General features: G+C 43.3%; 1 protein-coding gene across 2 annotated transcripts in view; it reads left to right on the forward strand.

Moving 5' to 3' along the window:
- Nucleotides 1-425: 425 nt before the first annotated feature.
- The window catches only part of GDA (guanine deaminase), a 74303-nt gene continuing 50627 nt past the window's right edge, over nucleotides 426-24101 (forward strand). The window contains exon 1 of one of the 2 annotated variants that reach the window (XM_081103887.1): nucleotides 426-705. In XM_081103887.1, the coding sequence (XP_080960013.1) occupies nucleotides 583-705 (123 nt within the window). In that variant the 5' untranslated portion in view covers nucleotides 426-582. The remainder of the gene's footprint in view (nucleotides 706-24101) is intronic. The other variant, XM_081103886.1, reaches the window with a different exon arrangement.

The following is a 24101-nucleotide window of genomic DNA, read 5'->3' on the forward strand; positions in this document are numbered from 1 at the left end:
GCCAGTCAGAGTGTGTGGGTGTGACAGGCCGAAGAGTCCAAGGTTTGGCCACAAACAGCCCTAGGAGCCTAAAGGAGCGAGAAAACAGGCAGGCGCAACTCCAGGTGTGCCAACTAAAGGAAGGTGGAGAAGGTTGGGGGACAGAGAGCAAAAGCACCTTTAGTGACCAATTCGAGGTCCGGGGCTGGAATCCCGACTCCCCCAGCTCCTTCCTTCATCTCCTGCCCCCTGGGGGGGTGACAGCCACCACGGATCCAAAGAACTGCAGCGTGAGCCGTGATTTTGGAAACTCAAAGAGTTAATATATCAAAAACGAGCGCAGTGGAGGAGGGAAAGACCACACCCACGGGAGTGGAGCAGGGAGCCAACTCCAGGCAGGAACATCCCATTGGTATAGAAAAGACAGGGAGCCACCCCTGGGCGCGGCCTGCAGGGGGCAGGTGATCTCCAGAAAAGCAGGGGCAGGAGAAGCCGGAGCCCGTGCGGGTTCAGCAGCCGTCCACAGCCGCGGGAGCCGCGCTGCGCCTCCGCCCGGTGCGCCTCTCTCGGCCCGCGGACCCCGCGCTGCGCTCTGCCACTGACATGTGTGCCGCCGGGATGCCGCTCCTGTCGCACATCTTCCGAGGGACGTTCGTCCACGCCACCTGGACCTGCCCCATGGAGGTGCTGCGGGATCACCTCCTGGGAGTGAGCGACAGCGGCAAAGTAAGAGGGCGCGGGGTCTGGCGCAGCCCGACGGGCGGGCGGGTGGAAGGAGTGGCGCCCGGTGCCCTGCGAGCCCAGAGCTCGCTCCGTGCAGAGCGAGTGCCAGCTCCGGAGTAGAACTCGAGGGCTTGGCTGCGGGGGAAGCCGGAAGACTCCTGGCGGCCCGGCCCGGGAGGAGCGTGTTCCTAGAAGCCAAACAGGTGTCCCAGAAGCCGGGAGCCCTTGGGCGACAGCCGTCCAGGCTGTCAAGGAAGGGAAGCGAGGCTGTGCCCTCGCAAATCCTGAGAGATTGTTACTAGACTAGAACCTTGTCTGTCAGGTGCCTGGCTTAGGCTAGGCGCTTTGTAAATGTCTCACGAAAGGAATAACAGAGGAGGGGAAATTTGATCAGGGTTCTTAGTCCTCTCAGTGCATAGAATCAGCAAAGTACTAATTTCATTCATGGGATCCTTCAACAGACAGTATGCTTACTAATGACTCAGACTAAACTTGGAATCCTAAAAGGAGAGTCTGCAGAAATTATCCACCCCACTCCCCCAACGCACACCCAGAGCCATTTGCATCACAGCAAGCAGTTCCATTTTAAGGTGCAAAATGTCTCCTACCCGTGTATCTTCCACACTTCCTTTTCCAAAGTCAGGTTTCTACAGACAACAAGGGGAACTCGATGTCTGCTACTTACTGTTCCATATGCACCGGTGCTCACTGTAGTGGCGTGGCCAGTGTGATAAGTGACAGGCATTCCATTTGTTTAGAAGGAAAAAACTAAGATGGGGATGGGATATTTTTAAGCTTTCCCCCACCAGTTTGTTTAGCAAAAGTACAGGTATTGTGACTTGTCAGCTTGAAGATACCATTCCTGACTAAAAATTCTTCCGAGTCAGTGAGAGTTTTAAATAATGACTCTTACATTTGGGGATAACTAGACCTTGTTTTCTTATGGCGCTTAAAAAAAAAATATTCTCTGTGCGTATTCAGGGAGCCTGCTCTGGTACTTCCAAGGTGATTGAACTCTCAGAGCTGCTCCAAATGGGGAGATTCCCATAAACCCCCAGACTGATGCACTATATTGCCTTGAGTACTTTACCCCCAAAGTTTCAGGGAACTCTTAGGCTCAGGGAAAGTCCCAGGAAGCCAATGAACAGAGACTGCTAAGCTGGGGAAAGGCCAGAGGAGTTTGCCTAACCACAAGGAGCTGTTCAACTCTTAGGGTTCTTTTTTTTTTTAATTAATTTCCCGTATCCTGAATTTTAATTGGTAGGGTAGCAGGCAACAGAGTGAGTTTGAAGACTGGGTTTAACCAGTGGAGAGGAATAAGAAAAGGAAGTAATTTATCTAAAAAAAAGTTACCTTTGCTAGGTGTTGTACAGAAGAAGAATCAAAGAGAGTCTCAAACATGCAATTAGTAGTTGAGGCAGGAAGTCTATCCTAACTAGGGGACACACTGAAGTAATAAATTTAGAAAAATGCCATTTCCCCACAAGATAACATTAACTAGGAGTTGAATGCAAAGGTGAGCTCATTAAGTGGCTTCAATTTGTGGTGTAAAATGCCCCCATCACTGAATTGGTAACTGTTGACAGCTCTGCTCCGAAGTACAAAGCAGTTGATTTCTGACTGCATACAGGGATAATGTGCCATCGATATGTCAAGACTTGATTTCCTTCATTTTCAAAGTGCGAATGCCTCTCTTTAGAGCTGCTGGGATATTATCTTATTTACTTAAAAATTATATCTCCATGAAATAAATCTGAGGAATCATCACGGTCTTTGCATTTTTACTGAGCTCTGAGAGCTGTTCTCACACCGTGGGATGAATCAGAGCCATTGAGGGGTGCTTGCGACAGTGCTGGGTCCTGGGCATCATCCTCTGAGAAGGTGAATCTGTAGGCCTGGAGGGGGCCCCAGGAAGTGGCATTCCAACAACAGGACCTGGAGGTTCCAACCCAGGTCATGGGTGGATTGCATGTTGGGTAACCACAGTAAGTAGGTTGTGGGATAGAATCAGTTGTGTCGGGTCTTGGGAGCTTAGTTCTCCACTTTGAGCTCAGTTCTGGGGTAGCATCTCAGAGAGAGGGGACATGACTTCCTCTGACCCTCTCTCTCTCCCTTCTAGACCTCATCCCTTATTTCATATAAATTCATTTTGGCTCAGAGAATGGCAATGACTCACTACTTTTAGTGTGTTAATTAAAGCTCATTCAAAATTAGGTTAATTAAAATTAATTCTCTAGTCAATATTTTAGTATGGGGCATTTTGAATTCAGAGTTAGTTTTTCTACTCAAGTGACATGTAGCTTTTCAAAAGAAAGACCCAGCCTGTATAATTCATTTGCAGATATTTAATTAATCGTGAGACACTGTGTGCTCACATATTACTAAACTGCCTGATTCCACATGCAGCAGGGTCAGGTTGACTTCAAAGACACATAAAGATGCTTTTGGTCTTTTAAAATATTTTTATTGATTTCATAGAGGAAGGGAGAGAGAGATAGAAACATCAATGATGAGAGAGAATCATTGATCGGCTGCCCCTCCTGCACTCCCCACACTGGGGCTCAAGCCTGCAATCTGGGCATGTGCCCCAACAGGGAATTGAACTGTGACCTCCTGGTTCATAGATTGACACTCAGCCACTGAGCCACACCTGCCAGGGAAGCTTTTGGCCTTTTAATGAACACTTACATGTAGGCAACAGCAAGAAAGAGAATCATTTGGAGGTAATGTCCCGGGGTAGCAGGAGAAAGTTCTGTGGAGAAAGAGACCTGGGTTCAAGTTCGGTCTTTACCGTTTACCTGCTCACTTACAACCTATGTGAATTTGATCAAATTATTAACAATTTATTTCTAAGTAAGCTTATGTATAAAATATTACTGTAGTCTACCCCATAGGGTCGTTGAGAAGATTAAATGAGTTAATAGTTGTAAAGTACATAGATTAATGCCTTGCATTATAGCCCATGCCCAATAAACACCAGCAGTTATTATCAGCAATTTAGATGGAGATAAGTGGTAGCTATTTATGTCAAGTCACCTGGATTTGATGATAGGGTTGGAAAGATATTTGTGAATGTCTTCAATTGTGTGGTGGGATACAGATTGGCCAGTGATAGAAAAAGCTTGATGAAGGAAGCCAAAATTGAGCTGGACATTAAGAACACACAGGACTTGGACATGCAGAAAAGGGTTAAATGGCTCTGGTGAAGGGAATGAGGAAATGTTCTTTGTTTCCTGAAGCTGTTGGGAGGACCAAGAGTTGTATTTCACCTGACAATGCATCACCATCTTGCTTTGCCAGTTCTCACAGTGAAAATCACACATCATAGAGGTTCTGAATCATCCTCTCCTTCTGCTTTGGCAAGTGAAGACCCATCTTCCTTGCCAAGCTCAGAACCCAGAGTATGCTGTGAATTTGAAGAGGGAATTTGGGCTAAGCCCTCCCTTCTGAAACTGCCAAGTCAGAGCTTTGCTGTCATTAGAAACGTGTTCATGCCCAAATATCATGTTATTATCTTGTAAATTCCTACTTTCCGGAAGGCAGATTGTTTTGTTTAAAATGCTCATGGCAGGAACTGTTGGTTACCCCTTCAATAGCTATAACCCCTGCTTCCTTATTAGCGCGTCTGACTTTGATCTGCTTGTAATACACAGATACATTATGGGGTAAGCCAGTCTTGGTCATCATAATCTCATTTGCCCGATACTTCTTTTCCCAGCTTCTTGGTCACTCAGGGTGGCCAGGAAGACATTCTGACATGAAGGAAGTTGGCTCAAGGCTTCTGGTAAATATTTCTCTCCCTAATCAGTGGATACAGATGTGGGAAGATAAGTCCTTTCTCTCTCTTTTTTTTTATTATTGGTGGGAAAGTCAGTTATACCTCAACATTTTTTTACTCAGCAATTTTACTTTATGATTACTTCCTGGGTCAAACTATTTTATATTCCCACTCCTGGCTGAGCAGCTGGAGTGAAAAAAAAATGTTGTCTTGGGACACTCATATCTTTGTCATATATAGACTTCAGCACAAAGATAAATATATAGGCAACCAATCCAGGAAGTTAGAAAGGACATTAGGAAATCCTATCTAATAAAAGAGAAACATGGTAATTAGCCGTACATCCGCTACCCTTCCCATTGGCTAATCAGGGCGATATGCAAATTAACTGCCAGCCAAGATGGTGGCCGGCAGCCAGGCAGCTTGAAGCGAACATGAGGCTTGCTTGCTTCAGTGACGGAAGACGCCAATGTTCCCCGCCTGCCTTGCCAGCCTCTGAGCTTGCAATTTGAAACATTGTTGCAAATATAGAATCTAAACAAACTCCAGAAACCTGCTTTTAGCCAGCCGGGATCTCAGAGCTGGAGTTGAAACAGTGTTTCCATTATAGAAACCAAACAAACCAGATACCTGCTTTCAGCAGTGGAGGCTTTAGAGCTGGAGCCAAGCCTCAGAGCTAAAGCTGGCCCAGAATAAAAGAAAAAAAGGAGCGGTTGGGAGCTTCAGTCACCCGCCAGTCTGAAAACAGCCCTCAGCCCCTCACCCAGACTGGCCAGGCACCCCAGTGGGGAGCCCCACCCTGAAGGGTGTGTGACCAGCTGCAAACAGCCATCATCCCCTCATCCAGGCTGGCCAGGCACCCCAGTGGGGACCCCCACCCTGATCCAGGACACCCTTCAGGGCAAACCAGCCGGCCCCCAACCGTGCACCAGGCCTCTATCCTATATAGTAAAAGGGTAATATGCCTCCCAGCACCGGGATCAGCGGAGCAGCGAGGCCTCCCGGCACCGGGATCAGCGTGACAGGGGGCAGCGCCCAAACCCCCTGATCGCCCTGCGGCTCTGTGTGTGACAGGGGGTGGGGCCACAACCTCCCTATCCGCCCCGCTCTGTTCGTGACAGGGGAAGGTGCCCCAACCCCCTGATCAACCCTGCTCTGTGCCTGATAGGGGGGAGCTCCCCAACCCCTGATCGTCCTGTGGTTCTGTGTGTGACAGGGTGCAGCGCCCCCACCCCCCCACCCCCCACAGGCCCTGCTCTGTGTGTGACGGGGTAGAGCCATAACCTCCCCACCGGCCCTGCCCTGAGTGTGACAGTGGCAGCGCCCCAACCCCCTGATCGGCCCTGCTCTGTGTGTGATAGGGTGCGGCGCCCCAACCCCCCCACCCCCCACAGGCCCTGCTCTGTGTGTGACAGGGTAGAGCCATAACCTCCCCATCGACCCTGCCCTGAGTGTGACAGTGGCGGCGCCCCAACCCCCTGATCCACCCTGCTCTGTGTGTGACAGGGGGCGGTGCCCCAACTCCCCTATCGGCCCTACTCTGTGAGTGACAGTGGGGAGCTCCTCAACCCCCTGATGGGCCCTGCTCTGTGCGTGACAGGGGGGAAGCTCCCCAACCCCCTGATCGACCCTGCTCTGTGCGTGACAGGGTATGGAGCCCCAACCCCCCTGATGGGCCCTGCTCTGTGAGTGACAGGGGGCAGCGCCCCAACCTCCTGATTGGCCTTGTTCTGTGCGTGACAGGGGGTGGCGCCAAAACCTCCCCATCGACCCTGCCTTGAGTGTGACAGGGGGCGGTGCCCCAACCCCCCAATTGGCCCTACCCTGAGCGTGACTGAGGGTGGCATTGCAACCTCCAGATCCGCCCTGCTCTGTGCATGACAGGGTGTGGTGCCCCAACTCCCCAGTCAGCCCTGCTCTGAGCCCGACCAGGGGCTGCACCTATGGATTGGGCCTGCCCTCTGCCACCCTGGAGCAGGCCTAAGCCAGCAGGTCGTTATCTCCCGAGGGGTCCCAGACTGCGAGAAGGCACAGGCCAGGCTGAGGGACACCACCCCCCACCCCACCTCCCCGAGTGCACAAATTTTTGTGCACCGGGCCTCTAGTGAATATATAAGCAGAAAGAAAACTATCTGCAGGTTATCTGTACCAACCCCCAAAAACTATAGTATGAAGAACTATGACTCAAACATTGAAAAGAATATAGCCTGGTAATTATTACTCAACCTTCTGACCCTCAGATTCTTTTTTTTTCTTTTTTAATTAAATCTTTATTGTTCAGATTATTACAGTTGTTCCTCTTTTTTCCCCCCATAGCTCCTCTCCACCTGGTTCCCACCCCACCCTCTGCCCTCACTCCACCCCCACTGTCCTCATCCATAGGTGCACGATTTTTGTCCAGTCTCTTCCTGCATCCCCCACACCCCTTTCCCCCCGAGAATAGTCAGTCCACTCCCTTTCTATGCCCCTGATTATATTATATTCACCAGTTTATTCTGTTCATCAGATTATTTATTCACTTGATTTTTAGATTCACTTGTTGATAGATGTGTATTTGTTGTTCATAATTTGTATCTTTACCTTCTTCTTCTTCCTCTTCTTAAAGGATACCTTTCAGCATTTCATATAATACTGATTTGGTGGTGATGAACTCCTTTAGCTTTTTCTTATCTGTGAAGCTCTTTATCTGACCTTCAATTCTGAATGATAGCTTTGCTGGATAAAGTAATCTTGGTTGTAGGTTCTTGGCATTCATCACTTTGAATATTTCTTGCCACTCCCTTCTGGCCTGCACAGTTTCTGTTGAGAAATCAGCTGACAGTTGTATGGGTACTGAGTTTCTTTCTCTTGCTGCTTTTAGGATTCTCTCTTTGTCTTTTGCTCTTGGCATTTTAATCATGATGTGTCTTGGTGTGGTCCTCTTTGGATTCCTTTTGTTTGGGGTTCTCTGCGCTTCCTGGACTTGTAAGTCTATTTCTTTCACCAGGTAGGGGAAGTTTTCTGTCATTATTTCTTCAAATAGGTTTTCAATATCTTCCTCTCTCCTTCTGGCACCCCTATAATTCGGATGTTGGTACGCTTGAGGCTGTCCCAGAGACTCCTTACACTGTCTTCGTATTTTTGGATTCTTTTTTCATTTTGCTTTTCCGGTTGGGTGTTTTTTGCTTCTTCGTATTTCAAATCTTTGACTTGATTCTTGCGATCCTCTAGTCTGCTGTTGGAACTCTGCATAATATCTTTTATTTCAGTCAGTGTATGCTTAATTTCTAGTTGGTCCTTTTTCATAACCTCGAGGGTCTCACTACATTTATTGGCGGTCTCATCAGTCTTTTTGAGGGTCTTACTAAATTTATCGGCAGTTTCTAGAAAGTTCTTGAAAAACCTTAAAAGTGTGGTTTTGAACTCTATATCCAGTCGTTTGCTTTCCTTCATTTCTGTCATTTGTGACCTGCTTCTTTGTCTCCGCATTTTTTATGCTTCCCTGTGTTGGTACAGTGGCTTTGTGTGCTAGGTGTCCTATAGGGCCCAGTGGCTCAGCCTCCCCAATTACCTGAGGTGGACACTCTTGGTGCACCCCTTTGTGGGCTTTGTGCACAGTCTTGTAGTTAAGCCTTGATTGTTGTAGTATCACTGGGAGGAATTGACCTCCAGGCCAATTGGCTGTGAGAGTCAGCTGTGTCTACAGTGGGAGAACTTCTGTGCTGAAGGCACCCTTATGAGGCTAGACTTGCTTCAGTGGGGCTTTGGTGCTCACTGAGTCTGCCCCCTGAGTGTGTCCCTTATGGATCTGAGGAGTTGTAATTGGATGGTCCCACTCTGACCACTGGGTACACTGGCTCTTGGATCTAAGGAGGTGCTAATTTAGCCTCTGCCTGAGGCTACCCAGCATGAGCTACGAGGAGATCTGCAGATTCCCCTTCCTTGTTTGGGGTTTGGAGGTGCCCAAATGAGGCCCAGCTGTGAAGCAATGCAAGCTGCTTTGGGGCCTTGGGCCTTCTTTTCAAAGTTCTGGGTCTGTCTGGCCCAGCTGCAGTTTGTTAGGTAATTTTCAGATTGCAAAGGGCCAGGGCATTCATATGCAAAAGCGGCTGCCGCAGGTTGGGTGGGGCAGGGTCTCAGAGAATCAACAGGGCGGAGCAAGCAGCTATGGCTGATCCTCAGCCCTGCCCTAAGGGGCCCCGAATCTCAGTGTCCTGGTAATTGCTGCAAGCACCTTTAAGAGAAAGCTGCACTCGAGTTCCGAGTTCTGCCCGCTGCCAGAAAGTCTAGTTTCTCCTTGTATGAGTCTAGGTCCCCAGAGACTCACCCGGAACTGGAGTTCAGAGCAGTCGGGGGTTTGTGACTCCCTCCTGATTCAAAAAGACAGCCTCGTCCTCAGTTGCCAGCCCTTGCCGCGTGCGCCTCTGTACCTCTGCACTTCCGCACCTCCTCTGAGTCTCAGTGCTTTTCTCTTTCCTTCTAGTTGTAGAATTTCCACTCAGCCAGCCTTTCTGTGGTTCTGGATGATGTCTGTTTTGTCTTTTAGTTGTATTTTTGAATTTGTTGTGGGAGGCAGCAATTTCCAGCGTTTACCTATGCCACCATCTTGGTTTCTCAGTCCTTTCTCTTTTTAATGCTCTCATGTGAGGAGCGGAGCTGCTGCTGCCACTGTTCACCTCCACCTAACCCCACCTCCTTTCCTTCTGGCTATCACTGTTGTCTGCGTTTATCTGCTATGTAGATATGTTTTCCAGTTAATCCCTTCACCTTTTTCCATCCAATCCCCCCTCCCTCTCCCCTCTGACAGTTGTCAGTCTGTTCCATGTATCCATGCCTGTTTGTTTTGTTCGCTAGATTCCACTTATTAGTGAGATCATATGGTACTTGTCTTTTTATCTGACTAGTTTATTTCATGTCTGAACCTCAGCATCCTTATTTATAAAATGTGGACAATAATAGCACTGTGAAGGAGTTGTGAGGCAGATGAGATGTGTGTAAAGCACTTGGCGCATAGTAGTTGCTCATTAACTATTGGCCATTGTTATTATTTTTCTTTCACTGAAGTAATGATTTCATTTTTGCCTTTGATTATACTTAGCTTAATAGAATGTTCTCACTCACTGAATTGATTTAAAGTTCTTGAAAAATGGGCGGACAACTGGAGAGAAGGTAACGTTAATTGTCATACTGTGTGTCAGATACTTAGCTAGATTCTTTGTACACTGACAACCCTAGACTAAATATCATCATCATCATCCCTGCTTTACAAATGAGGAAATGGAGGCTTAGAGAGTTCTCTGACTTGGCTGTAGTCACAGGGAGTAAGTGGCAAAGCTAAGATTCACACCCATGCCTGTCTTATGTCCAAGGCCCCTGCTCTTTCCAGCAGTCCCTGCTGCATCTTGTCATGAGGAGGGCTGAAGCTCTTTTGTGTTAGGGCCCCTCAACATAGTCTTATTGTTTTGACACAAAGTAGGTGGTCAGGAAAGTACATGGAATGTGATGTATAAAACAAAGACATTCATGAGAGATGTGGAACAAAACAGACATTTCTAATTCCAGAGAGGTAGTTAAAAAGCACAATTGCACTTCTTCTTTGAGGCTTTGAAGCAACATTGCTGGCATGGCTGGAGTTTGCTGCCCTTCCATTTGTGTAAAGTTGTCTGTTGGTTTCTGGAATTTCTTGGCAGCCCTGATTAATCTGGTGCTGTGGCTGCAGGCAGCTGAGGTGCTGGTGTATCTGACACACGGCTGCTTCCTGAAGGATCTGACAGTTGCAGAGAGGGGCAGTATCTCCTGCAGGCTTATGGCATGCCCACTCACTTATAGGCATTGATCTGATGATTTAGGGATAAGGACCAGCTGGACTTCCCTCACCTGCAAGAAAATCAATCCAATCAGTCATATATTTATGATGCATGTTTCTGTAGAAAGGATTTAAGGCAGTTCCAAAGAGCATAGGCAGATAGTGATGCTTTTATACATTTACAGAAAGAAGAAAAATTCAACTGTTGACATGAAACAAAGCTAGGAATTATATTTAAAATGCATGGTGGGCCCTGGCCAGGTAGCTCAGTTGTTAGAGTGTCTTCCTGATAAGCCAAAGGTTGCAGGTTCCATTCTTAGCCAGGACATATTACAAGAATCAACCAATGAATGCTGGATGGGTGGAATAACAAATTAATGTTTCTCTCTCTCTTTCTCTCTTCTCTCTCTCTCAAATCAATTTATTTTTTTAAATTTATTGTGCCAGCTGATAAAAGGATATGTGTTACCTAATTAACAATATCTGTACTAAAAGCAACTGCTCAAGAAGAACACATCTATTTTTGATGCTGCATTCAGACTGGAATTTCTCCCAGATAGACACTGTGTCTTATAATTATGTTTAACAACTTTCTTACTCAAGGTAGAGTTTTGTAGGGTCACCTCTTTTGAGCACCTATGACTGAACTGAAGATGTGACAAAAAGTAGGGGTCCATATATCTATTCTGTATGGCTGAGGCTATGGGGAGGGGCAATAGGAGGTGATCTAAGTACCTAGGTCTTGGCTGATCAGAAAAGACCTGAAGATATACTTTATTATTATTATTTTTAAAATCTTTATTGTTGGAAGTATTACATATGTCCCTTCCCCGCTCCCCCATTAACCTCTCCCAGCCTGCCCACGGCCCCACCCCAGGCCTTCACCCTCCTATTGTCTGTGTCCATTGGTTATGCATCTATACATGCAAGTTCATTGGTTGCTCTCTACCCCCACCCACCCTCCCCTGCCCTCTGAGGTTTGACAGTCTGTTCGATGCTCCTGTCTTCGGATCTATTTTTGTTCATCAGTTTATGCTGTTCATTATATTCCACAAACGAGTGAGATCATGCGATACTTATCTTTCTCTGACTGGCTTATTTTGCTTAGCATACTGCTCTCCAGATCCATTCATTCTGTTGCAAATGGTAAGAGATCCTTCTTTTTACAGCAGCATAGTATTCTACTGTATAGATGTACCACAGTTTTTTAATCCACTTATCTGCTGATGGGCACTTAGGCTGTTTTCAAATCTTAGCTATTATAAATTTCACTGCTATCAACATAAGGGTGCATATATCTTTCTGGTTGGTATTTTTATTTCTTGGGATATATTCCTAGAAGTGGGGTCACTGGGTCAAATGGAGAGAATGTTCCCTTTTTGGAGATAGACTTTAGGATGTCACAGGCAGGGCAGAAGCATGTGTCCTTCTGCACTCCTCCTAAAATAGTCCTGTCAGTGGAGTTTTGCTGAACACCAAGAGGCAGGAGCCTGAGTAGTACTCCTTGGCAAAAGCCTGGAGTGCCACTGTTTTGTGGTTTGTGTAAAAATGCAGAAGCACGTGCTTTTATTAATAATCCAGCTTTGAGGATGTTGAGGAGCTTAACCAGAGATTACTCAGTAATTTTAAATCCATTTACATTGGTGAGAAATGCTCTTCTCTTCCTAGAAGTTGTGCCAGTTTTAAGTCTGCTTGTCTTTCATTTTGCTTGTGCTTAAGTTCTTTCTTTAAAGCTCAACTCAAGTGCCCTCTCCAAAATCTCTTTACTACTTCCCTACCCCAAAGTGACCTCTCCCTCCTATAAATGCCTCTTATTGTCATTCTTCTTATAGACTACTTATATACATTTGCTGACCATGTACCTTATTTGTATATATTTTCATCCAAATTGATTATAAGTTCCTACTCACATGACATAAGAAGAAAAGAAGGAAATATTTACTTACATCTCAGCAAGCACAGGGCCTTGTAAATAGTGTAGGTACTCAATAAATGTTAAATGAATGAATGCTCCACAAAATTATAGAAACTGCTGTACAATTTGTCTTAATTTTGTTGAGAATATTTTAAAACAAATTTGCATATACTTTAGAAAGTAAAACATTGTGTGTAATTATATCTTGTCTTAAAGTGATTTCTATTACACAAAATGTGGATGTTTAGAAGTTGTTAATTATGTTGATTAAATCTATTCTGGTTTTAAAATTATGTTACTTTTTTAAAAAATATATTTTATTGATTCTTTACAGAGAGGAAGGGAGAAGGATAGAGAGTTAGAAACATCGATGAGAGAGAAACATCCATTAGCTGCCTCCTGCACACTCCCCACTGGGTATATGCCCACAACCAAGGTACATGCCCTTGACCGAAATCGAACCTGGGACCCCTGAGTCCGCAGGCCGACGCTCTATCCACTGAGCCAAACCAGTTAGGGCAATTATGTTACTTTTTAATAAAATATCTTTTTTATTGATTTCAGAGAAGGGAGAGGGAAGAGAGAGATAGAAACATCAATGATGAGAAAGAATCATTGATTAGCTGCCTCCTGTATGGCCCCCTAATGGGGATTGAGCCCGGAATCCGGGAAAGTGCCCTTGACCAGAATCGAACCTGGGACCATTCAGTCCGCAGGCCAACGCTCTATCCACTGAACCAAACCAGCTAGGGCAAAATTATGTTACTGTTAAAAGGTGTTGTTTTATGTCAAAACACAGAAATCGGCAGCTACTTTTTTTTTTTTTTTGCACTCCATTAGGCATTCATTCTACAAATATTGAATACCTACTCTATGCTGTGTTTAACATGTTAAAGAACTGGAGTCTGTGGCCAATGATGAGATCACAGCAACACATTCCCTTCACAGTGTATTACGATTTACCACTTAAAGCCAAATGCTCAGTGTCACAGGGCAAAGGGCTGTACTCCATCAGTGGATACAATTATAAGGAGCATATTCTTTCCAGAGAAATTGTTAATAGCTTGCCCAGTGCTATTCAGCCAGGAAGGAAGGGAGCTGGGATTGGAATCTAGATGTTTCCTCTCCAGCATTTATTATCGCTCCAGATTTTATTTAAAGTCTCTGGTTACCATTTCAGCCTCCTGAGCACTTAACTGTCTCAGCTCTGCCTTCTTCCTTGCTGTGCCTTTGAATCCTAGACAAAGAAAGCCATCTTCACGTGCAGCCAAGCCTCAGGTTCCTGCTAGTCCTGTTAGTCAGCTCCTGGTTCTTCCCCACGGAAGCTGTGTCACCTTTTTCTTGATCTTTTCCCTCAGCACTGTTTGATGTGCTCTTGTCAATAAAGCTGTTTTTGCATCTGGGTTCTCAGCACTCATGCAACTCAAAGTCTAGAAATACTCCCAACCTACAGCCATCCCACAATCCCAGGCTCCCTCACACAATGCAAAAATGGTGGCTCTCAAACTAATCTAATCGATATGCATATATCTGAATTTACAAAACTGATTAAGAAAGGATATGCATGCACTTCACAAAAGAGTTGGTAAGAAGGGATTTTAAATTTATTTTTATTGTAGACAATATTACAGATGTCTCCCATTTTTTCCCTCCCTTTACCTCCCTCCACCGAGCTCCTGTCCCACCCCAGGCCTTCACCGCACTATTGTCTGTGTCCATGGGTTATGCATATATGCATATAAGCTCTTTGGTTAATCTCCCCCCGCACCCCGTCCTTCCCTCTGAGATATGCTTGTCTGTGTAGTCTGTTCCATGCATCCACGCCTCTGGACCTATTTTGTTCATGTAGACCAATAGAGATAGATTCAAAAGGGACCTTGGGTTCTTCTTATTCTGTTAACCAGTCATCTATTAATCTCCTTGCTACCTCCTTTAATTGTTGCATTGTCTGCATATGGATATTTCTATGAGGTTCATAGCTTTCATCAGACCTCAAAAAAGAGTAAATGATCTCAAATTGTCAAAAACCTCAGATCATGTACTCTTGCACTTCAAATAGGACTATTCACCTGTACAACATTCATATCCATCTTTTGTATAAATGGCTTCAGTGATTAATATACCAGAACTGAATTGATCTACCCATTCGGTGCTAATCATGTCACTTTTTTTTTTCTATTTCTAAATTTTTAAGAGAATCAGTTTGAGCCATACCCACACAATTATTGGAAAGTCCATTATCAGTCACTTTGGGATTTCTCTTTTCTTTCTTTCTACTCTACCAGGATTCCCAGAGCCTTTTATGATCTAAGTGTTGGTTGCTTTCCAGATAGTGATTCAATGTTTATGATATGCCAGGTCCTAGTTCTTGTTTTGGGGCTAGAGCTTGTTGTTGGGGAACAAGACAAAGCTGCTGCCCTCGTGGAACTTGCTTTCAGTTTTTAAGGGGGGGGGTCTTCATATGTGAAGCTCTAAGGCTATGGTGGCCATGGCTGCCCTTGTCCTTTGTGGCCACATGATGCTGCAACTGGGTGCTGATCCCAGCCATCTGTCTGTTATTACTACTCTTCCCTGTCCAGGCTGGATATGGCCTTCACCAAGGCCAGCTCAGTAGCAACTCTGTACCCCTAGGCTCAGCCTGTTCTAGAACAACTCATACAGGCCCCTGTGGTCACACTGGTCTTAATATTTGGCTTCCCCTCTGGAGAAGAACAATGTTTCATTCTTTCTTGGTGCATCCAAGGCACTAAAAGAACAAAGTACAAGGTAAAGTCTCAACTGGTCACTCAACTACAATGGTAACCTTTAAAAGTGTTCCATGGTGCCCTAACCGGTTTGGCTCAGTGGATAGAGCGTCGGCCTGCGGACTGAAAGGTCCCAGTTTCGATTCCAGCCAAGGGCATGTACCTTGGTTGCGGGCACATCCCCAGTAAGAGGTGTGCAGGAGGCAGCTGATAGATGTTTCTTTCTCATCAATGTTTCTAACTCTCTATCCCTCTCCCTTCCTCTCTGTGAAAAATCAATAAAATATATTTTAAAAAAATAAAATAAAATAAAAGTGTTCCATGGTACATTTAAATTATGATTTTAAAAGTTTGATTAGTTAAAACATTAGTAGCACATCTCTTATATTAAGCAGTTGTGCATTCGGATACTATCACATGAATAAAAAGAAAATAAATTTTGGGTATAAGTCATCTTCTTGCATTGCATTTGGCTTCTTGCCTATGACACTGGATTATAAGCTTGGAGACAGGAGCCACACTGCTGATGATAGTGAGCATGTATTGGACACTTGTTATGTGCTAGGTCCTGTGCTGGGTGCTTTGCAAAGCCCAGTTCTCCTGATTGCTTTATGAAGTGAAACTCTTCTCCTTACGTACAGGCAAGAGAACTGAGGCTCAGAGTGTCAACATTAACCCTGGAAATAATATCTGATGGCTGTACATTGAATGAATTGTCTCTCTCCTGAAACCATCGTGTAGCTCTTTGTTTTCAAATAGTCAAATGGCCTGCTTACAGTAGCTTCCGTTACTTAAATTGTTAATACGGATTCAATCCTTAAGATTAAAGACAAGGACTAAGTCATCTCTTCTGATGCATATTCTGAACTTGAGCAATTAATGTTAATCTTCTCTCACAAGATCTTACTTCATGCATGACGTTGTTTCCTAACTTTTTAAAAGCCACACCCTTTCCTTTGTGAAAACATTGTTAAGTCGCCAGTGTCACATTCATTACATTAACTTTAAATTTAACTTCTAATTGAGATCTGTTTCTCAAAGCCTTTTGACTATTGAAGTTGGTGCCTCTGCATATGAAATACTAATCTTCCCCATGAATTAGTGATCTATGCACTAATACAACTGCAGCCATTTTCCAATAAATGCCTGTCACATCTTCCTGGTGTGATCCTGCTCGGTTGGCATCACAGGGGACCTGTTGCTTCAGTCACAATGCTCTTTCTCTTCTCTGTGTTACTGGTTTTTAAAAACTACTTGGACAGAGTGAACCTTTCTCAGTAAACCCCACCTGAAAATCCGAACTTGTTAGCAAGCTATTGCTTCATGAGTTTAAAAATAAAATCTTTGAAAGCTAAAGCAGTTACAAGGTGATTCTGACTTAAAGGCAGTTCTTCTAGGCCTACACATGATGTAGGGATTTCAAAATCCTGAGATTCCCAAACAAGTTAAACTGACAGCAAAAGTGTCTGCTATGACCATTCAGCCCCCTCCGTGCACATATAAGACACATTTCTGGAAAGCCATATTAAAATTCAGAACACAAGTAATACTTAAAGGTTGGGGATGTGGAAAAGAATTTTTACTTTCCACTTTATAACTTTTTGTATTGTTAGTTTTGTTCTTGTTTTACTTTTATTTTATTTTTTTATTATTATTTTTTTATTGTTTTATTGCTTGAAGTATTACAAAGGGTATTATATATGTGTCCTTCCCTCCCCCCAACCCCCACCCCCCGCCCTTGACAATCCCCTGATTGTTTTACTTTTATAACTTAACATAAAACTCACCCTTGGAAAGTGTGCAATTTAGTGTCATTTATTACATTAACAAAGTTGTGTAACCATCACCACTATCTGATTCTAGAATATGCTTATCAACCCAAAGGACAACCCATGAACCATGAAGCAGTCATTCCCTATTCTTCCCCCCCACCGTCACCCCTCAGCAACCACTAATTTGCTTTCTGCCTCTCTAAGTTTGCCTATTCTCAATGTAAATCATGCAAATGGACATATACAATATGTGATCTTTTGTGCCTATTTCTTTTCCATGTAGGATAATGTTTTCAAGATGTATCCATATTGCAGTATGTGAGAACTCCATTCCTTAGTAGTCGATGGACATTTGAATGATTTCCACCTTTGCCTATTGTCAACAGTGCTGCTATGAACATCTGTGTACCAGTTTTTAAAACTAACTTATTCTTTAAAATCTTTTTATGGCTATTTATTGCTTCCCTAGGGGATAAATCCAGGCCTGGCCTTGCTGACTGCTTGCCCAGTCCTCTCTGTTGTTTATGGCTTTGCGTCTTTGTCTCTGCTCCTCCTTCACCTTTCATCGGCTGGATTAATACCTTGCAAGACCAATTAAGTGTCCCTTTCTCAATGAGGTCATTGCTGACATCGCGCCAGCCCCTCTGTTGACAGGCAGAGCTAAGTCCTGGCTCCTTTGTGCCCCACTTTCTGCTTGGCACCTCTTTATGGCTCTTACTTTATCTCATGAGTCTTCCCTTTAACCCAACTTTGAAGGCAGGGACTACAACTTTATCACTTTCAGATCCATGACTCTTGGCACATGGTGGTTACTCAGATGAATATGTGTTAGATAAATGGTGCTTGGATTTTTGTCACCACAGGTAACCAGGTGGGAAAAATTCACTTTAGGAGTCAGCAAAATGTATAGTTTGCTAAAAATATCTCCCAAATAACCAATTATTAAATAAGAACTTTGGGTATTTCTGATATGGAGCTGAATACAACATATTTGGTTACTGGGTGCTGCTGTTAGTTTCATGTCCTACTGAATGATTAAGAACCCTGGAAGAGTAGATTTTACTGGAATTCTGAGACCTCAGAAAGTTCTCAAATGCCTTTATCGTGGACTATGTTGAGGATCTGGAATAAGTGTAGATTATAAAGGCATGCTTACTCCCTTCGGTGTTTATATTATCATTTGTTACATGTTCACATCTTCATAAAATGGCAATTTGCTGAAACTGTTGTTTGTGAATTGCCACTTAAAATTTTCAGTCCTGGAACCTGGTAGCGCCTGCATAAACAATAGCTCTTATGGCCCATCTCCTGTCCCTGGCAGTGCTTAGTGCTTTAGCACAAAATCAGCATTCACTAAATGCTTCGGAATGGATAGAATGGACGGCTGTGCTCTGTGTGTTATTCCCTTTGGGGCACAGGTAGTCCTGGCCAATATGTGTGAGGGTGCACACAAAAGTTACATTGTTAAGGTCTTCACCGGGTGGGGCAGATTTTTCCTCTGTGCTATTTCACCTAGAAGTCATGTTCCTCCTGCCATTGGCAGGGTGGTCCCATGGATGCCCTGACCCTTTTTTGAAATGCAAAGCACAGAAGCCACTCCAGGTCCCTAGCCTGGTGGGGGCTTGTGAACCTCCTTAAGCTCCAGTTCAGTGTGGACTCACCGCCCTGTGTAACAGTGTGCTTAGCGTTCCTAAGAACTGATAATAGCTGAGAAGGACCAAAACCTTCCACGAGTTAAGGATAAATGGTGAGCAAAAAAGGGGCAGGTCCTGCCTTATTCTCACTCAGAGTCAATAATCAAATAAGCATCGGTATGTATATAATTTCTAAAACAGGAAAAGTGCAGAGTGCTATGGAAGTGTAGAACCAGAGGACATGGCTTATCTTGAGGAGATAAATGCTATCTGAGCTGAGTCTGAAGGTTAAATGGGAGCTGACAAGGCAGAAAAAGATGAGGGGAAGGCTTGTGCAAAGACCCAGCAAGGAAGAGGAAGTAGGAACAGGTGTGGGATATTGCTGAAGATGGAAAAGGAGCGGGTTGAAGAAACAAATGAAGCCAGGGAGATAAACAATGGCCATTATTGTTCATGTTAGGAAGACTTACGTGGGTGGAGAGAGAGGGTGGCGATTGGCTGGGTTTTGGAATGGGAGGCAGATAAGGACATGCAGAGAGTGACCATAGACAACTCTTTTGAGATAACAAATATCTAATATTTTTATTCATCATATGGATTCAACAGTAATAAAATACAAATGCATTACTTATGTTTTATTTCCCTAGGTAAGGACTTTTGTACAAACATTTGCACTGGTAAAAGTTATGTAAGCATGCTGGTATTGCCCATTGGCAAATATCTGAGTGGAAGCCGAAGTACTGGCATCCTACATGTACCTGAATTGAAATGAGTTGCAGCCTCCTTAAAAAGTATTTTACGCCGAAACTGGTTTGGCTCAGTGGATAGAGCTTCAGCCTGCGGACTGAAAGGTTCTGGGTTCGATTCCGGTCAAGGGCATGTACCTGGGTTGCGGGCACATCCCCAGTAGGAGGTGTGCAGGAGGCAGCTGATCAATGTTTCTCTCTCATCAATGTTTCTAACTCTCTGTCTCTCTCCCTTCCTTTCTGTAAAAAAATCAATAAAATATATTTTTTAAAAAAAGTATTTTCCTACCTTATCTCAGAAGTATAATTTAGCATCGCACTGCACTGGAAGTCTTGTTATTTAGTCAGAGTGAAGCTCTTTTCATTTCATTAAGATCAAATAGGGAAGGCATAATTCTTCAATAAATTTGAGATTTTTTTTTGAAATTAAAACAAACAAAGCCAGATAAGACGGTAGAACCAGATGTTTTCTGTATTAAAAAATACATTTTGGTTCTAGGGAATCATTTTTGGACTCTGCCTTCTCCAAGGGTTTGAGGAAACCTCACCCTCTTCATCCTTGTTGGGCAGATGACTGTACCAGAAACTTTAATCCAGCTAAAAAAGCAACATATAAATAACTCATATTAAGGAGGAAAACTACACTCCTCATCCATATGAATGGCGACCTGTGCAATCATTCATTTTTTCTTTCTCTGTAGGAAGAAGAAAAACAAGACTAATTCTAGATATGCCACTGGGATTAGAATAAAAATAAAAAAACTATAAGTGTAATCTAGATCGTATTGGATGCTTCAAACATGCCATGTCATTGGGTAGATAGAGTGAGAGGACAGTAGGAAGAAAAGATGTAGAAAGGAAATGATGTGACAATTATGGCAATAGAACCACACACCAGTTTACATTTTTCCATGTCTTTGGGCTTCTCCATCTCTTTTTTCATATCCTGAACACCCTTCCCCCCTTTTTACCCCAATATATACCTTATCCATCACCTCCTCAAAACAACAACAAAACAAAACAAGACAACTGATTTTCTAGTCTTCTCAAGAAATGTCCTCCCTTCTCTGGAGTTTTCCAGCTTCGTCGGTAATGCCAATTTGGCCATTAGAGAAACATGTCATTGTCTTCAGTTTCCTATATGCACGTAAATTTTATTCCCTCAGCTGAAAAATAAACTCTTGAAAGATGAGGGTTATTTCTTACACATTTAGCTGAATCCTTAGCAATTTGATAGCATCTGTGTACATTAGAACAATCTGTACCGTCTTGGGCTGTTATCAGTTGAAATACATTACTGAACATGAGAAAAGGTAAGCCAAGAAGCATGCTTTTTATTTTTTTCACATTTACTAATTCTCTCTATTTTTATTGAAACAATTGAGGTTAAGTGAAGACATCATGAGTTTCTTCAGCTTGCACCTGCTAGACTAAGGGTACTTTCCTACATAACCACAATACCATTATCACACTTTAGAAAATTAACAATCATTTCCCAATATCCTTTCATGACTCATAATCCATGTTCAGATTTTCCCAACTGTCCCTATCACTTCTTTATAGCTCAAACAAAAAACAGAATCCAATCAAGATTTATGAATTTGTTGTTATGCTTCTTTTGTCCTTTTAAAAATATTTTCTTACTGATTTTTAGAGAGAGGAAGGGAAAAGGAGAGAGAGAAAAACATAGATGCAAGAATGAAGCATTAATCAAGTGTCTCTTGCACCCTCACTGCCAGGGATTGAGGCTTAGACCTGGGCATGTGCCCTGCCTGGGAATCGAACCAGCAACCTTTCAGTGCACGGTACCACGCCCAACCTACTGGGCCACACCAGCCGGGGTTCTTTTGTCTTTTTAAACGTAGAAGTCCCTGTTTTGGGGGGAGGGGAGGTATATATTTCAAAAAGCGTATTTTAAGCAACTTCCTGTCAAATCTTGGGGTTTCTCCTCCCCTCCTCTGTATGCAAGGATTTGATTGGCATGCATCTGCCACAGGCCCTTGGCATGCACAGGTGTGACCTTCACAGATGATCCTAGGAGATGCTTGCAGTTTTATGGAGGTGTTTGGATCCTGCCCGTAGGTGTGATGGTCAGTGTCACTTAACCAACCAGCAAGCTCAGCTGGCCTGACAGCGTCAACAGCTCAGCAATTTCTTATCCTTGTTGTATTTCCTGGTAACTCTCATGAAGTAGTTGAAAAACAACCCAAACTTAGCATTTTTATAAAATGTTGTAATAGTTCTTGGAAAATTGGTGGGCAAGTGAGAATGTGCTGCTATCAAAGTAGCTCCTTCTTACAGCTGTGTCCCAGTGAGCAAATGGAGAGAAGAGAGATGAATTGTAAGACACACAGAATGAAGCATAAAGATTTTTTCCCCTTTAAAATTAGGAAATATGACATTAAACACCAATCTCTGGTTGCCATAAAAATAGGACAAGAAAGTTGGACTAGACTCCCAGGTTTGACTAATGAATGCTGTGTTCATGAAAACACATAATTTCCCCTGAGTTCTTTTTTAAATGTATTTTATTGATTTTTTTACAGAGAGGAAGGGAGAGGGATAGAGAATTAGAAACATCGAACAGCTGCCTCCTGCACATTCCCTACTGGGGATGTGCCCGCAACCAAGGTACATGCCCTTGACCGAAATCGAACCTGGGACCCTTGAGTCCGCAGGCTGACGCTCTATCCAATGAGCCAAATCATCTAGGGCTCCCTGAGTTCTTGAAATGAATTAAGTGCAGTAGCTTTCTTTTTGGGGGCGGGTGGAAGGCAAAAGAATATTTGTATATATTAATTTTAAAGATTATAGAATCTAAATTGGCAAGAATGGCTCTCCATGTACTATGTAAAGGATACAGCAGAAATCAAAGAATAGACATGAAAATGATGGGCTACTCAGAATCCTTTGTGGGTCTTTCTTCCTAAGTCATCTGTGAAATGGGTATGGGGTGTGCTCCTCCAGAAAGGATTTTTATTTTCTTCTGTAGGGACTATTGAGATCACATGCACTTCATCTGAGCTTAGTATTTATGTCTCCTCTCTCAGCTCAGAGCCTCTTTTTAGTTTTTCCCTTTAAAACACACACACAAAACCTTTATACTTTTCCTATGTTCTGCATGTGCTACCTAAAAAGTCTTATACAGAATATAGTTATTATGTAGCTGGAGGACCCTTCAGAGTATCTTGCCCATTATATTATGGCAGCAGAAATTGCTAACATTATTGAATGCTTATTCTATGCCAGACATTTTTTGAGCATTTTCCTTGTGTTATTTAATGAGCACAACTTTATGAGGAAGGCAGTATTTTTAATCTCATTTTATAAGTGAGGAAATGGAGGCCCAGGGAGATTAAGTAACAAGTTGCCAATATTATACAGCTGATAAATGCTGGAACTGGGTTTTGGGGAAAAAAAATTCCTAAAAAGAATCTATGCATATGATAGGAAATTCCAAGTATGCAAAATGATATGAAGTGGCTCATAAGTACCTTTCCTTTTTCTGTCCCTGAGATGTGACATTGCCCTTCCCAACAGGCAATCATCACGACCAGTTCTTTGCTAGACATAGTGTATTTTCCTAGAGACAGTATACAAAATACACAAGCTAATATACATATTATATATTAAAATACTTATATAATTTTATATATTAATTTCCCCCCACAAATGGTAGTACACTAAATGTGCTATTTAATGCTTTGCCATATCATATATATATATATATATACATATATATATATATATATATAAATTAATACATTTTAGACATGGTTTCATATCAGTACATAAAGATTTGCCTCACTTTTTCACTCTTCCAATTATTCATTTTGTGGTGATTTGCTACAGCAGCCTCTTTGCAGTCAACTGAAGGCTTGACTGGAGCTGAAGGATCCACCTACAGCATTCAAGTTCATCCACATGACTGTAAGCTGGTGCTTACAGTTGTTGGCAGCCATCTTTGGTTTCTCCCCGTGAGAACTTCTCCCAGGGCTGCTTGAGTGCCCGCATGATGTGCCTGGGGGCTTCCCCCAGAATAATAACCCAAGAGTGAAAGAGCCGGTGGAAAGCATTCTCCTAAAGTAGCCTTAGAAGTCAGCATGTGAACCCTTCGTTCCAAGCACATCGCTAAGCTTGGCCCATCTCAAGGTTGGGGGAGGGAACTAGGGTCCACCTTTTGAAGAGAAGAATGTCAAAGAATTTGTGGACATATTTTAAAGCTACCACATGGATAGGAATTAATTTTACAACATCCCGACAGATGGTCAGTCAGCCTCTGCCTGTCACTTCCAACCATGAGGCGCTCACTATGTTGTGAGTCACTGAGTTCCATTTATATCAATTGTTAGAAGCTTCTTTTATTCATGAAATTGAAAATCCCATTGCTGCGTATTCCATTATTGAAGCTACTTCCCCTGCTCTAGAATGGCATTTTTTAGGTGATGGTTTTTCCATTATTTGCAACAGTGGTAATCTTGACTTCTTTCTTCTTTAGACAAAATAATGTCAGTTCTACTCAGAATCTCCTCTGAAGTTTTGATTTCAGGATTTCCCCACATCTTAGTCACCTTCCTGTAAAACATTTCAATTCAGTACATCCCTCCACAACTAAAAATCAGTAACTAGTTCTTTATCCCAATCTAAGCCTGAAAGGACATGACAAAGCAGTCCTCTCTTTGCACAGCAGTGCACGACTGAAAGAAATGACCGTGAAGCCTGGCAGAGTGACTCAGTGGTTGATCGACCTATGAACCAGGAGGTCATGGTTCGATTCTCAGTCAGGGCACATGCCCAGGTTTGGGGCTCAATCCCCAATATGGGGCATGTAGGAGGCAGCCAATCAATGATTCTCTCATCATTGATGTTTCTATCTTCCTCCCTTGTCCTCTGAAATAAATAAAAAATATATTTTTTAAAAATGACCATGAAAATTGAAATCTTGCAAGGTACAATCATACTTGGAGATATTACAGGTTTGGTTCCAGATGACCACAATAAAGTAAGTGCCCAATGAAGGAAATT

The sequence above is a fragment of the Myotis nattereri genome (genome assembly GCF_964212035.1).
Source record: "Myotis nattereri genome assembly, chromosome: 12".
Classification (NCBI taxonomy): Eukaryota; Metazoa; Chordata; class Mammalia; order Chiroptera; family Vespertilionidae; genus Myotis; species Myotis nattereri.